This window comes from Pollachius pollachius (assembly GCF_949987615.1).
Source record: "Pollachius pollachius genome assembly, chromosome: 10".
In the NCBI taxonomy this organism is placed as follows: domain Eukaryota; kingdom Metazoa; phylum Chordata; class Actinopteri; order Gadiformes; family Gadidae; genus Pollachius; species Pollachius pollachius.
The window spans coordinates 12,184,405-12,200,322 of record NC_136943.1 but is presented as its reverse complement, the minus strand read 5'-3'; the positions used below and the strand labels follow the sequence as shown (position 1 = coordinate 12,200,322).

The following is a 15,918-nucleotide window of genomic DNA, read 5'->3' as shown; positions in this document are numbered from 1 at the left end:
TGCTTTCTGACAAGTCTCCGACATGTCTCTTGCCTCTGGCATGCATTTGCCAACCGGTATAGATTTAATCTGATTCTATTTGGGTTTCATGTTTTCTGACAAAGCTCAGGTTTTCTTCCTTTGACTCAGCGGAACTGCAGTTTTCTGGATTTTCCGATATTGCGGTTTTAGATCGGCAATAGCATTCACGTTGTGATGCGTCAAGGCCACACATCACCCATGGCTTGTGCAATCGTGGTATATTCCTACATCCTGTACAGCATCATTTGATGAGAGCGAGACAGAGACAGACAGAGGGACAGAGCGACTCCCGTGACAGGTCTAGGGAACAGATTTCGTCTTGACACATGGTCTGGATAAATTTGTTTCCTTTGCCCCTCTTGCCTCTCCATGTCTGTTCAGGTTGAGCGGCCTCTGCCATCCAAGAGCAATAAGGAAGAGAGGTAGATTTCCAAGCCACCAGTTGTGGCTTGGAAGAGAAACCCGCGATAGGGATCTCTTTTGTTGAATCATTCAGAAGTCTCTGTTTCTCTCCTCTGTGTCTTGGTTAGCGAGAGAACATTCCTCTGGACTGGGTGAATGTTATGAGGATGTTGCAGTACCACCAGTAATGGGAATGGTAGCATTGAATATGTCATATAGCCCCTTAATGTGTAAGTGTTCCAACAGTTTTTGGAAACTATTGCGCAATATTGTTCATCATTTTTCACTTTCTGGGTATACATTGTCTGTTATTTGGTTTTTAAAGGTAGGGTGGGCAATTTATTTAAGCAGGATTTTTGGTCGATTTTGAGCATTTAATAGGTCGAATTCTCTGCCAAAAAAGAAATTACTAGATGGCTTACGTGTCTGTCAATCTACCTACCCAGCTACCTGTGCGCTCTATGCCCATGCATTCTTTGTTCATCTCCACAAGGCTAGGTAGACCAATTGCTAAACCTAGCGAGCTAATCACATCTTTATGGTGAGAGTCTTTGCAGAGAGGCCTTAAGGAAGATTGGGTTGTTTTTTCTATCTTTCTCTGGCGTGTGTCTCCAAATTCCCTCCCCTAGCTTTATGCCTGCCCCCAGCTGTAACCAAGATCCGGCTGTACTACAAGTAAGTTCAAAAGAATTCAGCTGTAATCAGGCTAACCCTTGTGTTTGATTGGCGTACTTACTAACCAGCAACCAGCAGGGGAAAATAATGAAAAACACATCAATACTATATAGTTTCTCTGTATCTGGATGATTCACCTATGAAGCAATTGTGTTCTCTTTGTTGGTGATGTGTGATGACAGGGAGAGGGAGAGAGAGGGGGAGGGGGGGATCAGACTGGATGCAACATGTTGCTTTGTGTGGAGGGCCTGTGGGGTGCACAGCCCCGGGCTAGGGATCCACGTGCGGGGGAACTGTCTCAACTTGTTCCCTCCAGTCCCCCGCCCCCCCACTCAGTGTTCAATATGCCCCCACACTCTGCCTTACCTCTTCACACACACAAACTCACACGCACATACACACACACACACACACACGCGCAGATTCAAACACATGCACACATTCACACACACACACACACACACACACACACACACACACACACACACACACACACAGACACACACATGCACACACACAAACACACACATAAAAACACACACACACATCTCACACACACATGTATTTGTTTCTCACGCAAGCACACACACACACACGTTTCACACACACACATGTACAAGCTTCTCTCTCACACGCACACACACACACACACTTTTCTCACACACACCCACACAAATACTCACCCACTCACTAACTCACTCAAACACACATATGCACAGTTATCTACTCTACTAAGTTATTGAATGACGTCAGACTTGGGCAATATTCGTTTTTTATACAAAGGATCATTCAACTCCATGGACAAAGTTAAACATTTATAACCAGGTAGGGACCACAGAGGTGAAGAATGTGAGTTACCTATTACAGTTACACACACTGTGTGTGTGTGTGTGTGTGTGTGTGTGTGTGTGTGTGTTTACACAGTATAGCCATTCCCAGGTGCTACACAATCTCTAGGATTGAAGGAGTGGGGGGCCTTTAGTGGGGAGGGGGTACACACACACACACAGACACAGACACAGACACAGACACAGACACAGACACAGACACACACACACACACACACACACACACACACACACACACACACACACACACACACACACAGACAACCAGAAGGCAAACCATTCCCCACTTATAGAGAGAGGGAGAAGGACAGAACGAATGAGATATAGAAAGAGAGAAAGATAAATGTTTTGGAGAAAGAGAGAAAGAAAAGTTGAGAGAGAGAGAGAGAGAGAGGGAGAAAAAAAAGAGTCCAACAGGAGGGGATGTATAGAAAGATAACAGATCAGAAAAGGGGGGAGGGAGTGAAGCACCCACCTTCCCTCCCTCCCTCCCTCCCTCCCTCCCTATCGCCCTCCCTCCCTCCCCCCATCCCTCCCTCCCTTCCCCAGAGAAACAGCAGACAGAGCAAAGCTCACCTCCCAAACACAAAGGCACAGTGGGACGAGGCAGTTCTCGGGGTCTGTTGGCTGGAATACCTCTGCTGTGAGGTGTATGCATGACCCGGCGGGCTCCGCTCTCTCTCTCTCCAACGCTAGACTATGGTCGGACTATCATCCACTACTCCAGAGGGTGAGTGCCAAAAAGGAGGAGAAGTTAATACTCTATTTACCTGCCGCTGGTGTCATCCCAGCAGTTGTATGGCAAGTCGAATGTGCGGTGAAGTAATTCATGTCTTAAAACATGTAAATGCAGACTTAAGGTATGTACATGTTTGCTGGGATGTGCAGCGCTGAAAGGTTTGGTGAAGGCATTTTTGAAGGAGACAATTTGGCCGAGAGCTGCTTCATGTTTTCTTTTGTCTCTGTGGCTGTTTTTGTATCAAGTGGCATTTTGTGTTTACTAAAGCCTCATGTGTGGTTCTTGAAGTATGGTAGTGGTTGTAGGTTGGCAGTAGCAGCCAAATAGGGGCATTGCAATCTGATAACCTTCTGTGTGGGGGCCGTTGTGGGATCCGGGAGCTGTGAAGCGATAAATAAAAATAGAGAAGTTGGTTTTGTGGTTGGGGTTGTTTGTGTATATAGATAGATGTATTGGAGGGGAAGGTAAAGTGTGCAGTCAGCACTTAGGGAGCTGAAGGCGTGAAGGTACGGAGTGGAAATCCTCCTCTCCTCCACCTTATTGAGGTCACTAGGTTGTTCCTACCAGCGATCACAAGGCATGTTAGCACAGGTGCCCAGTGGGCTGACATGGCTCTCTTTCTCTCTCTCTCTCTCTCTCTCTCTCTCTCTCTCTCTCTCTCTCTCTCTCTCTCTCTCTCTCTCTCTCTTCTGTCAAGTCTCTCTTTCTCTCTCTCTCTCTCTCTCTCTCGCTCTCGCTCTCGCTCTCGCTCTCTCTCTCTCTCTCTCTTCTGTCAAGTCTCTCTCTCTCTCCCTCTCTCTCTCTCCCTCTCGCTCTCTCTCTCTCTCTCTCTCCCTCTCGCTCTCGCTCTCTCTCTCTCTCTTCTGTCAAGTCTCTCTCTCTCTCTCTCCCTCTCGCTCTCGCTCTCTCGCTCTCTCTCTCTCTCTCTCTCTCTCTCTCTCTTCTGTTAAGTATCTCTTTCTCACGATCCCTCTCAAAGAGCCCTCATAATGCAGAGTAGGTGAAAAGTTTTTCATGGGCCAAAGTTAAACAAACTCCTCCATTGGCACACATACCCCCAACACTATAACACACACACACACACACACACACACACACACACACACACACACACACACACACACACACACACACACACACACACACACACACACACACACACACACACACAGACACACACACACACACACATATTTGCTTTGGCACTCTTTAAACCAAAGCAAATAAAGTCTCCTAAGATTTTTTCAGGGATTGTCAAACAAGTGTGAGACTATATCATTGACAGCAAAACAGTCCTTCTACCCCGTGGCGTTGATGCGGTGGTACCTGCTCTCTTCAGGGGAATCTCCTGGTCTTCATCTTGTTTATGTCTTAAGGTCTTCTCATCTCCCCTGCTGTGATTAGGAAGAGCCTTTTGATTAGGTTCTCTAACGAGGTTACTTATATTGTTCGGTTTGATCCTCCATATGATCCAAGCTTTGGATGTCTACTTTGAGTTTCTTGTTTTTTGTGTGCATGTGGGTCTAAGTGTGTGTGTGTAAACGCGGGAAAATCCCTCAGGGCCGTAGGGCTGCACAGCTTAAATGTGGTTTATCTTACTTGAAACGTCTACATCTTACACGCACACACACGCACACACACACACACACACACACACACACACACACACACACACACACACACACACACACACACACACACACACACACACACACACACACACACACACACACACACACACGCACACACACACACATGCAGTCCTTAGTTTGGTAACTTTCAAAAGGAAGATCCCAGGAGATTTTAGAGATTGAGGGTTCTTGTGTTGTCAGTGTGGGGGAAGCCGGTCGCGGTTTGGCTGTGGCCGTATGGACTTCATTATGTGGCTCAGTACTCCTGACGATGGGATTTAACAGCAAGTTGTGTGGGCGAACTATTTGGACTCCAGTCATTTGACTGACACTTTAATCCAAAGGGATTTACAGAGGAAGACGAGGAGCAGGTAGGGGTCAGGGCATCTTGCTCAAGGATGCCTACAGGTAGACTCCAGATATCGCCCCCCCCCCCCCCCCCCCCCGCCCCCCCCCCCACCCACACCATGGAAAGTGCTGCAGCATCGTCTTGTTCCCAGGCCTCCCCCCACTCCTCTGCCTCTCCCTTCCCCTGCCCCTGCCTCTCCATTCCCATTCCCCCTGCCACTGGGCTCTCCGTCTGGGCTGGAGCTGCGGTGCTTCACCTGTCCTCTCAGCGTCTCACTCTGTCGATGACGGCCCTCTGGCTGCACCCTCCACATTTCAAGGGGGAAACCCGGCTTGGAGTCTGAAACAGCTGGCCTGCCTGGCCCCGAGTTCCAGCAGCGGTGGACGCCGGCCAACACGTCCTCCCCCCCGACCTTCTCTCTCCCAGCCTGCCTCTGTGATGTGAACCGGGGACGTCATAAACAGTCCTGCCGGGGCTCCGCTGCCTGGGCCTGTGTCCTTGCTGCCAGCGGCCCGGTGCGAACGAGCATGCTGCTTCCATTACAATGGGAGGAAGTCTCAGCCGTTAAAGGGTGGAAGGGGCTGGATGCACGCTGAGCATCGTGCGCCTAGGTGCAACCACCGCCGTCGCTGCCAAATTGGTGTTTCTCTGCGGGGCATTGTAAACGCTCAGAGGAAGACCCACCTCAGGAAAGTATGTCTCAGGGAGTGGAACCAGATCTTTGTGGGAATTGCAATTTCTCTGTTTTTTCCTTCTGTTTTTAGTTTATTTCTGTCTGGCTTTCTTTCTCTTTTTTCGAGAAGTCTCTCTGTATTTCGGTGTCCTTCTCGTTTTAGTTTTATCTCTGTATTTCTCTCTAAAGGGGGGGGGAGCGATGCTTCTCTCTCTCTCTCTCTCTCTCTCTCTCTCTATCTCCAGGCAAAGAGAGCAGCACGCCCTTTTACATATGCTAAGGAGTACCAGATACATCCTCTGTGTAGCTTATCAGGAATGCCTGCCTGTCAGTAGAAATTAAATATGAGATTACTTTCATATCCCACTGGCCAACAACACACCTACAGACGCAAAGGGGACCTTATTTAACCACACACACGCGCGCACACACACACACACACACACACACACACTCAGACAACAAAGAACCGCTTTGGTGATGCATGTCAAAAGGTAAACGTTGCATTTGAGCCTTTGAGTGCCCTTTGCATTCAGGTGTGTGTGTATGTGTGTGTGTATGTTTGTGTATGTGTGTGTGTGTGTGTGTGTGTGTGTGTGTGTGTGTAATGTGCATTCCCCCCCCTCCCACCTCCAGCCAGGGGTCCGTCCTGTGGCTGACCTCTGAAGCAGCCATGGTTGAGCAGTTCTAATGGGGCTGTGCTGTGACCATGGGACAGTGGAGGGGGTGAGGGAGGGGGGAGGGGGTGAGAGAGGGGGGAGGGGGTGAGGGAGGTAGGGGGGAGGGGGTGAGGGAGGGGGGAGGGAGGGCAAGTGTGCCGATGGTGACTCAGTTATCAGACTTAAAGGAGGGAACGGAATTCTACAAAGATTGAAATAAGGACAAAAAGGCTTTTCTAAATCGAAAGATACCATTTCTAGGAAGAAAGAATGAAAGAGCATCTGGAATTTTTTCATTATTATTTTATTATTTTTATGAAGAAATAAATGGCAGGATGGAAGGGAAATGGGATGATTGCAGCAAGAAAAAAAAGCAAAAGAGAAAATAAACAACGTGACTGAGAGTCAAGAACGATTAGACACGATGGTGTTTTGGTTTGTGAGAAAAGCTAGCATTTCAATCAGGTTACTTACACCCTGCACTCAAATAATGAAAATACCACACCCACCCACGCACACACGCACACACACACACACACACACACACACACACACACACACACACACACACACACACACACACACACACACACACGCACACACACACACACACACACATACGTCCATCCCACTCTAAGCTCTCCAGTGTTTATACATGCGTGCACACATGAAGCTCCCACACACACACACCCTTTTACTCACACAAACACCAATATAACACCCGGTCCTCCCTGGCAGGTCCCAGAGCTGTCTCGTGCCCCGTGTTGTTCTGCTGCTCCGGGAGTGCCACACGTTTATTTGAGTTACTCCCAGATCAGGGAGTGTCCCTATGACCGCCTCTCACATCCATCCCCTACATACGTCAACCCTATATTCCTTCACGCAAAGTGTGCGTTTTGCGTGGTTTACGGAGCCTTAGTGAGTTGTAGTCTGCACGTTAACATGTGTTGGCCGATAAAGATGTCCTCCTTCGTGTGAATCATCCTGCGGCCGCTACAGTGTGTGTTTTGGCCTACATCATGTTCTGCATGTGGTCCTAGACTCCCCTTTTCCTGCCAAAATCAGTAGTGTTGTGTTTAACCCTAACCCTCAATACAACACTAGGGATTATTATAGAAAGCTCTTGGCTTTTAAAAGTATCGTGGGTGCCAGTTGATTCGAACGTTGAGCGAGTTACCAAGTGAGCAGTGTGGACTTGGTTCATGAGGAGAATTGAGCTGCTCCAGAAGAGCTTATTATGTTGATTGGCGTGTTATGTTCCCGCCTAAAGACAAAACATTTGGTGAGCTAGACGCTTGTTGAGAACCGCTAACCTAGCACGCTAATTTCTAATCAGTAAAGCTGTTTGGTGTAAGTGTGGCCTTTAGAAATGACCTTCCTGGTCGTGTTTAGTCTGGTTATTAGAGAGGGGGTGTTGTCAGGGGGGCTGGAGGATGCTGACATGCTGTGAAATGTTGTGACACGGGCACTGAAAGTCAGATCCGGGGAGCGCTTGAAAAGGAGAAGTTTTGATACTGATCTGGTGTTTGTTTAAACTAGGCCGGGTCGACTGTGACCCGTACCCTAACGCACTGACCTTCCCTCTCCGACCTTTAACCTCCCCCCTCCCTGTGGGTTTAGCAATGGAGGTGCTGGTGAGCGAGCTGTCCGCCCTGCTGAAGCTGCTGGACGAGGAGACGCTGAGCTCCTCCACCCAGGAGAAGAAGAGCTCCGTCCGCAAGCTGCTGCAGCAGATCAGCCCGGCAGGTCAGCTGGGGGAAGGACTGACTGCCTGACTGACTGACTGACTGACTGACTGACTGACTGACTGACTGCCTGACTGACTGACTGACTGACTGACTGACTGACTGACTGACTGACTGACTGCCTGACTGACTGACTGACTGACTGACTGACTGACTGACTGACTGACTGACTGACTGACTGCCTGACTGACTGACTGACTGACTTGTTCACTGGCCTACTGATGGTCCTGTCTAGTTGGCTGATTAACTGACTGAATGATTGCTTGGCTGGCTGGCCTCGCAGTCTGACTAATATTAACTATAGTCATTTCTTACCATGCATATAACACAGCTACATTGGGGACTGTATAAAGATAAAATCCTAAAGGGAAGTGAACACCTACACACACAGATCCAAGTTACCTTTTTACCCGGTGCTGTGACCAAGCAGCCCTGAGTGGTGTACCCCAAGCCTCAGAGGTAAAGACTGTCGATGGTGTTTCAAACTTTGTTCACGTTACATATTTCTTGCGTCTTCTTCCAGGGACGGGAACAGACTACATATACATGAACATGCCGGTGTATGGGAACGGCACCAGCTTTGTAGAGTCCCTCTTCGAGACGTTTGGTAAGTGTGTGTGCGCGCGCTGTGGTTGATCAGCTGTAAAATACGCGCTCCCTTGTGAATGAGAATGAGATTTAAGCTTTTTTAACCTCCTCTCCGCAGACTGTGACCTGGCGGCCCTCAGAGAAGCCTCAGAGGACACCAAGCAAGACCAGCACTCGCTAATCAACGAGACAGACGCTCCACAACAGGCATGTGACAGCCATCTATCCATCCCTCCATCCGCCCATCCTTCTATCCATCCACCCATCCATCTATCCATCCCTCCATCCGTCCATCCTTCTATACATCCACCCATTCACTCATCCATCCATCCCTCTATCCTTCCCGACATCCATCCCTCTATCCATCCATGCCTCTATCCATCCATCCATCCATACCACCATCGATCAACCCATCCATACCTCCATCCAACTATCCATACATCCTTCCATCCATCCATCTATTTTCTTGATCTCTGCATCGCTGGTCAGTGTTTCAGGAGGCAGGAGCCATGAGTTCACGGCAGGGACTCATCCGCCCTGATTGGCATGTATTTGGAGGTTTAGGGGGACATCTGAATACCAAGAGAAAACCCCTGTTAATACTTGTTGGAGGACTTCACACAATAGAGAATCAAACCTGTGTCTCCACGGCTTTGTTGGTGTTGTCCATTGATTTACCCCTCCAGCTATACGTAACCCTTCATCTGTTTTCTGTAGTATTATGGATGCTGCGCTTTGCACTGCTGGATGAGACGGTTGTGGTTCCGTCGGATAGGAGTTATAGCACAGATAATACAGATGTATGTTTGACCGTCGGCCCAGGAGTCAAGGCCACCTGTCCAGCCGCAAGACAGTTAGAGTTACGAAGTCCTCCATCTTCCTGTCTCCCCTCCCCACCCGTTTGTGCACTAACTCCCAGTGGAGAATGAATAATAGAGTGGAGACTGTGCTGTAACCAAGAAACAAAAGGATGGGGCGAGAGAGAGACAAAGAAAAACAACCAAACCGCCGGAGAGAGAGAGAGAGAGAGAGAGAGAAATGGAGAGAGATAAGGGGAGAAATGGAGAGAGAAGGGACAAAAAAAGAAAAGAGAGAGTGGGAGAAAGGAGAGAGAGAGAGAAGGGGAGAAAAGGAGAGTGAGCGAAGGGGCGCAAAAGGAGAGAGAGAGCTAGAGAGGGAGATAGAGAGCTAGAGCGTGAGAGAGAGAGAAAGAGGGAGGTTTTCCCCTAGCATGTCACGTCGTGCACCGTCCAAGGATATTTATTAAGACCCTTGCCATTTTAACGAGCACCCTCCCTGATCCGAGCCGTAAACCTCGTCCACGCTACATGAATAACTCCCACCGCTGTGGGCCTGTGCAATCCCCCCTGGAGACGCACATGACGTATTTATCGCAATCTGCTCAGCCTTTTATTCTACCAGGGTTGTTTGCTTTGGGGGACGATGGAGGAATCATCAAGACAAAGAGTGCATGAGGTTGACGGTCTGTATCCTCCTGTCTGCTCTCCCTAGAGCGCCACGAGCCCCACCACTCCTCGCCCCACGGCAGCCCCTCGCTCGGCTCCGCCTCTTCTCTCGGCTCCGCCTCTTCTCTCGGCTCCTCCCTCGGCTCCTCCCCTTCCGACCACGCCTCCTCCAGAGGATTACTACGAAGTGGCGCTTCCCCTCAGTCCCGGAGCCACGCCAGAGTACATCGTCACCCGAGGTCAGCGGCTCCGTCGTCCTCCTGGGGAGGGGGTATGAAGTCTTGTGGTGCAGGGTGTTTGGCTTCCAATGCCAAAGGTTCTGGGTCTGCAATCCCCATCCCTGTAGTCTGCCTGTAGGCATCCTAGATTCATATTTGATTGATTCCTATTTATATCCTCTGAGTCTACCCTCTACCTATAGGCCTACAGGCCTGCTAGAGTATTACTTCTATCCTCCGCCTGCTCCCGATTTATTATGTATCCGAAAAAATTATGCTCTGGATAATAGCGTCTGCTAAATTAACAAATCCTACTATAATTCTGCCAAAAAAGTTTGTCTGTTTCTATACTATACTATGTATACTATGTAAACAGCGTAGGGGCTCTGTAGCATTTTTTCACTTATCAATGAAGTCGTTAATGACCTATTTTTCCGTATGTTTCAGGGGTTCACTTTAACTAATGAGGGGTTAATTTTGTTGTTGTTGTTGTCTTGCAACATTTCCAGGCAGCTGCAGCCCTCCTAACTCCATAGAGGACGGCTACGAGGACGCCGACAGCAACTACCCCCCGTCCTGTGTGACCCCGGGCCGCAAGAACTCCTGTGAGTCAGCACTCAAGTCAACAGCACTCTGACCACAAGTCAACAGCACTCTGACCACAAGTCAACAGCACTCTGGCCACAAGTTAACAGCACTCCGACCACAAGTTAACAGCACTCTGACCACAAGTCAACAGCACTCTGGCCACAAGTTAACAGCACTCCGACCACAAGTTAACAGCACTCTGACCACAAGTCAACAGCACTCTGGCCACAAGTTAACAGCACTCCGACCACAAGTCAACAGCACTCTGACCACAAGTTAACAGCACTCTGGCCACAAGTTAACGAGGTTATAGCACAGTGTGGGGGGGGTTCCTGGAAGACCTGTTTGTGCATGTACGTGTAGACCTGTTTGTGGACGTAGTCATGGAGGATCCTCGTTCTCAAAACACACACACAAACGCACCCAAAAACATGCACACAAGCATGAACAAATGTAAACACGCACACAGATTCACACACAAGCACACAGTCATGTGCATGAGCACACACACAAACACAATTCACACCTACAGAACCGTTCCAGACATTTTTCAGAGTCACAAACACACTCACACACACACACACACACGCACGCACGCACGCACGCACGCACGCACGCACGCACGCACGCACGCACGCACGCACGCACGCACGCACACACACACACACACACACACACACACACACACACACACACACACACACACACACACACACACACACGTACCCACAGACAATAAGAACCAGAATCCCCTTCCTTCCTTCCGTTGCCCCGGCAGACAACGACTCGGACCCGCTGAGCAGCTCCTACGAGTCCTACGAGGAGGAGGAGGAGGACCGGGGGCCCGGGGCCCCGCCCCTCACCCACCAGTGGCCCTCAGACGAGAGCTCCATGCCCCCCGCCCGGGACTGCCGCATCTGCGCCTTCCTGCTGCGCAAGAAGCGCTTCGGCCAGTGGGCCAAACAGCTCACCGTCATACGGGACAACAGGCTGCAGGTGGGCAGAGGGGGCGGTGACACACACGCTCACACGCACACGCGCGCACACACAACACAGCACAACACAAATAGACCACGACAACACATCCACACTCGCACGGGTCCCGAAGCGGGGCTCTGCTGCGGTCGCTGCTGGATGCTTGAACGCCACATGGGGTGACACAGCTCGATTCTCTAGAGGTATAGTGTCACAGAAAGTTTGCGTTTTCAGTTAGAAGGACGGAGTCGTTCTTGGGATCACGCCAACCACGTCACGGAGAAATCCCAACAGGCATGACCAAACGTGTCACCTGCTGACACACAAGTGAACTGCTCTCCTGAGGATACGTAGTAAACCACAGGTACTGTGGTTTACGCTAGACATAAAAGTGCATTGCCGTTGTTTCAACGCGGCTGGTATCAGGGTTAAGCATCTGGGAGCGTTTCCTCTGAACGTGAGCCGTTAGCCTTGCCCGCCGACCCCACACCCAGCACCAGAGCCCGCCCCCCCCCCTCATCCAGAACGCCTCTTCCCAGGCTCCACAGCCCTTCATTAAGCCTGTGTTTGAATGTGCCCCGCCCCTGCAGTGCTACAAGAGCTCCAAGGACGTGGTCCCCTACGTGGACCTGCTGCTGCCCATGTGCACCGTGGTCTACGCCCCCAAGGACAGCAAGCGCAAGAGGCACGAGCTGCGCTTCACCCTGCCCAACGGGGAAGGCCTGGTCCTGGCCGTGCAGAGCAAAGAGCAGGCCCACCGATGGCTCCGGGTGAGTTGTGTGTGTGTGTGTGTGTGTGTGTGTGTGTGTGTGTGTGTGTGTGTGTTTAGTTGTGTGTGTGCATCAGCGTGACATCCCCTCAATCCATTTGCTTTACAAATGGATGAGCTCCTTGTGTAAGCACATAGTAAATGAGTACATTTTATTTATAAAGCACATTTACACACAGCATAACTGACTCTCGGAGAATGAAGCCAGCATGACTTTTTGTGGGTCCTTCAGGTCGTGAGGGAGGTGAGCGGGCCTGGGGTTGGTGCAGAGGAGACCTCCTCCCCCGTCATCCAGAGGAAGGCAGAGCTCGACAAGGTAATGAAAGGCTCCCGTCCGCCCTGTCATCACCCAGCCAGTGAAACTTAGACTGCTACTTGCGTGTGGGCACTTTTTGTGAATGATTGCCGAGGTTGACTTATCTCAGCTGTGACTATGTTTACCTTTAATTAACAGCGCATGCATTATTTGTGAGTTGAAGTCAGTCAGCCCTACAGTCAGACAGTCAGTCATCATTAAAGTCAGTCGGTCAGACAGCCACTCAGTCCGACGGACAACAATGTGAATGACGCATCTGTAGTGATTGATTGATTGTGTGTGTGTGTGTGTGTGTGTGTGTGTGTGTGTGTGTGTGTGTGTGTGTGCGTGTGTGTGTGTGTGCTTCAGAGGTTGTCTGCTGAGAAGAACACCTCTGATTCCGACAGTGTCGGGCTCTCTACAGTGGACAGTCGAGACAATGGTAAGACTCTAAACTCTCTTGACCTCTTTAACTTCACCCTTATCCAGAACACATGTGACAATAAATATAATAACAGTTATAAGAGTAATGAACATAGTTATGTTCTCATTTCTAACTAAAGGTAAAGTAAAGCGTGGGCCGTTCGCTGCGGGCAGGAAGATCACACGCATCATCAGCTTCTCAAAGAAAAAGCCCCCGCGACCAGGGGACCCCCAAACTTCTTTCACCAACCCTCGACAAGGTAGCGCTCTCATTCTCTGCTGCGTTGTCCATCCACTCTTAACTACAAAAAAACATGCATTCTCTCACTGCAGCTTGTCGTGGACGGTAAACTGTGAATTATACATCATTGTTTTGAGAAATACAATCTTTATTCATTCCAATCTGCACAGCACTGTGAGACCTGTGCATTCATTTTGGACCCTGTTTCAAAAAAGCCGTTCATGTTTGGTAATTGACAACCCGGACTCGGTTTGGGCAATTCTATATAGTCAGCCTCCGTAGCATCGTCATCCCCATACCCTCGGCCTATCGTCACCCTGGACCCGTCTCCCTTCCCATCCCCTCTGTCTCCTCCGGTATCTCTCCACGTGCCCTGACATGAGCCTCCCCCGCCCCAGGCACCCTGCTGGTCCTGGTGAACCAGGTGTGGAGGGAGCAGTGGTGCTGCGTGTGCAGGGGCGCCCTGCACTTCTACCAGGACCGAGGGGACCCCCGGACCAGCCTGGCCCCCGTCCTGCTGCACGGCTGCGACGTGCTCCCCGGGCTGGGGCCCAAGCACCCCTTCGCCTTCCGCATCCTGCGCTCCAGCACGGAGCTGGCGGCTCTGGAGGTACGGCCAGGGGTTGTGTGGAGCTGGGATCTACCGCTACACAAGCCCTATAAATAGAGGCGTCATTGTGGGACAAACCCACTCATTACCCTTAGAATGGGTCTGCTAGATTAATGCCTAGAACCCAATTATCTGCATTGAGACAAGAAACCTAGCTGCATCAAACACATGTAGTACCTTTTCCTGCCCTCACCCCGATCTGCTCCTTAAAGACATGTATCTGAGTGTGCAATAAGTCTTAGGGTTGACGTGACTGCTAAATCAATCAATATTAAATTAATGCTCAATAGTGTTTGTCATGGCCTTCACTGTGCTTCCATTTTTTTTTTCATCATCATAAATATCGATCAAGAAACAATCTTTAGCTTGACAACCACAACAACCATATAAACAATATTGCTGCAGAGAATTTAATAATTATTTCTGTATATATATATATGATGTACTCTCTCCCCCTCCCTCCCCCTCCCTCCAGGCCGGCAGCAGCGAGGAGCTCGGCCGGTGGCTGGGGGTCCTCCTGGCTGAGACGGGGTCCTCGGTGGACCCTGAGTCCCTGTACTACGACTACGTGGACCTGGACACCATCGCCAACATCCGCGACGCCGTACGCCACTCCTTCCTGTGAGTGACGCAGAGAAGGGCGTGGCAGAGATCGGGGGTTTCCTTTCAAAGTTTATCGGCAGGCGGATCAGTCTAGCCCATCGGGTGTCAGAACAGAAGGGTCCTGGGCTCTGTACCCCCGTGTCCGCAGCCTTACCCGTTGCCAGCACCTTTTCTCCAGTGTCTCCTGGTAGGAGAGCAATTTGAAAAGGGTATTTTGGCAAAGAGGCGACACACACCCAGAGGTCCGGATGTACGGATCAGAGAGTACAGGACTAGCCGCCTGAAACAGTTTGGGACATTACAGGAGGTATCTTAATACACCAACACACCAGCTACCCTCCAGTGAGCAGGTGGGGGATAGGGAGGGGAAGATGGCCAGGAGAGGCTTGTGTGTGTGTGTGTGTGTGTGTGTGTGTGTGTGTGTGTGTGTGTGTGTGTGTGTGTGTGTGTGTGTGTGTGTGTGTGTGTGTGTGTGTGTGTGTGTGTGTGTGTGTGTGTGTGTGTGTGTGTGTGCACTCCATGTGACCTTGCTCCTGTGTGGTGTGCTAGGTGGGCCACTTCCTCCAGCAGCACTTCCACAGACTCCCGGACCTACGACGAGGTCCCCCAGGAGACGACGCAGGTGCCAGCGACCACACACACACACACACACGCACACAAACACACACACACACACACACTCTCTCTTGCTCTCTCTCTTTATCTGTTTCTTTTTATCTCTCCCTCACACACGCAGGCACACAAACACACAAAAGAACACACTGTCTCCCTCTCTACCTCTTTTTTTTCTTTATCTCTCCCTCACACACACACACACACACACACACACACACACACACACACACACACACACACACACACACACACACACACACATTCAGGTCCATACATGATTTTGTGTCTGTGTGGTATACAAACTCATCAACCTACTAAGGGTCTCAGCCCTTAGTTAAGGGGTGTTTTTCCTTTGATGGTCAGAGATTAGCAGCAGTTTGAGTTTGGGGCGGGGGGAAGACGTGTGTGTGCAGCTGTCGGGGGAAGGGGAGGTGGGGTGTAGGGGGAGGGCATCTTAATACGACACCACTGATCAGTCATCCATACAGAATGGGCTCTGTTACAGGCTTCTCAATGACTGCTCTTCATAGGCCTGTGTGTGTGTGTGTGCATCTATGTGTGTGTGTGTGTGTGTGTGTGTGTGAGAAAGAGATTGGAAAAAAGCTGTACGTCATATGACAGAAAGGAGGGGGGGTCGAAGGTCACTCTGGTTTTACTACCTATAAACCCCTTCCTCAACCCAGTCTGACACCGCCCCTCAAAGCTCCTCTGGCTAACCACACATCCCCCCAAAAAAACACAAACACGCCCCGCCCAGACACATCCATCCCAAACTGACCAGCTAC

The 15,918-nt window shown here is 50.2% G+C and overlaps 1 protein-coding gene across 2 annotated transcripts in view; it reads left to right on the top strand.

Annotated features, from left to right (window-relative positions):
* The window catches only part of afap1l1a (actin filament associated protein 1-like 1a), a 28,946-nt gene that overhangs the window by 8,112 nt on the left and 4,916 nt on the right, over positions 1-15,918 (top strand). Inside the window, exons 1-14 of one of the 2 annotated variants that reach the window (XM_079744699.1) lie at positions 2,550-2,676; positions 7,618-7,743; positions 8,266-8,349; positions 8,449-8,537; positions 9,843-10,035; positions 10,524-10,619; positions 11,381-11,598; positions 12,168-12,347; positions 12,579-12,662; positions 13,011-13,083; positions 13,205-13,324; positions 13,704-13,915; positions 14,391-14,536; positions 15,068-15,140. In XM_079744699.1, coding sequence (XP_079600825.1) covers positions 2,646-2,676; positions 7,618-7,743; positions 8,266-8,349; positions 8,449-8,537; positions 9,843-10,035; positions 10,524-10,619; positions 11,381-11,598; positions 12,168-12,347; positions 12,579-12,662; positions 13,011-13,083; positions 13,205-13,324; positions 13,704-13,915; positions 14,391-14,536; positions 15,068-15,140 — 1,725 coding nt within the window. In that variant the 5' untranslated portion in view covers positions 2,550-2,645. Of the gene's footprint in view, positions 1-2,549; positions 2,677-7,617; positions 7,744-8,265; positions 8,350-8,448; positions 8,538-9,842; positions 10,036-10,523; positions 10,620-11,380; positions 11,599-12,167; positions 12,348-12,578; positions 12,663-13,010; positions 13,084-13,204; positions 13,325-13,703; positions 13,916-14,390; positions 14,537-15,067; positions 15,141-15,918 lie in introns of those variants that run through there. The other variant, XM_079744700.1, reaches the window with a different exon arrangement.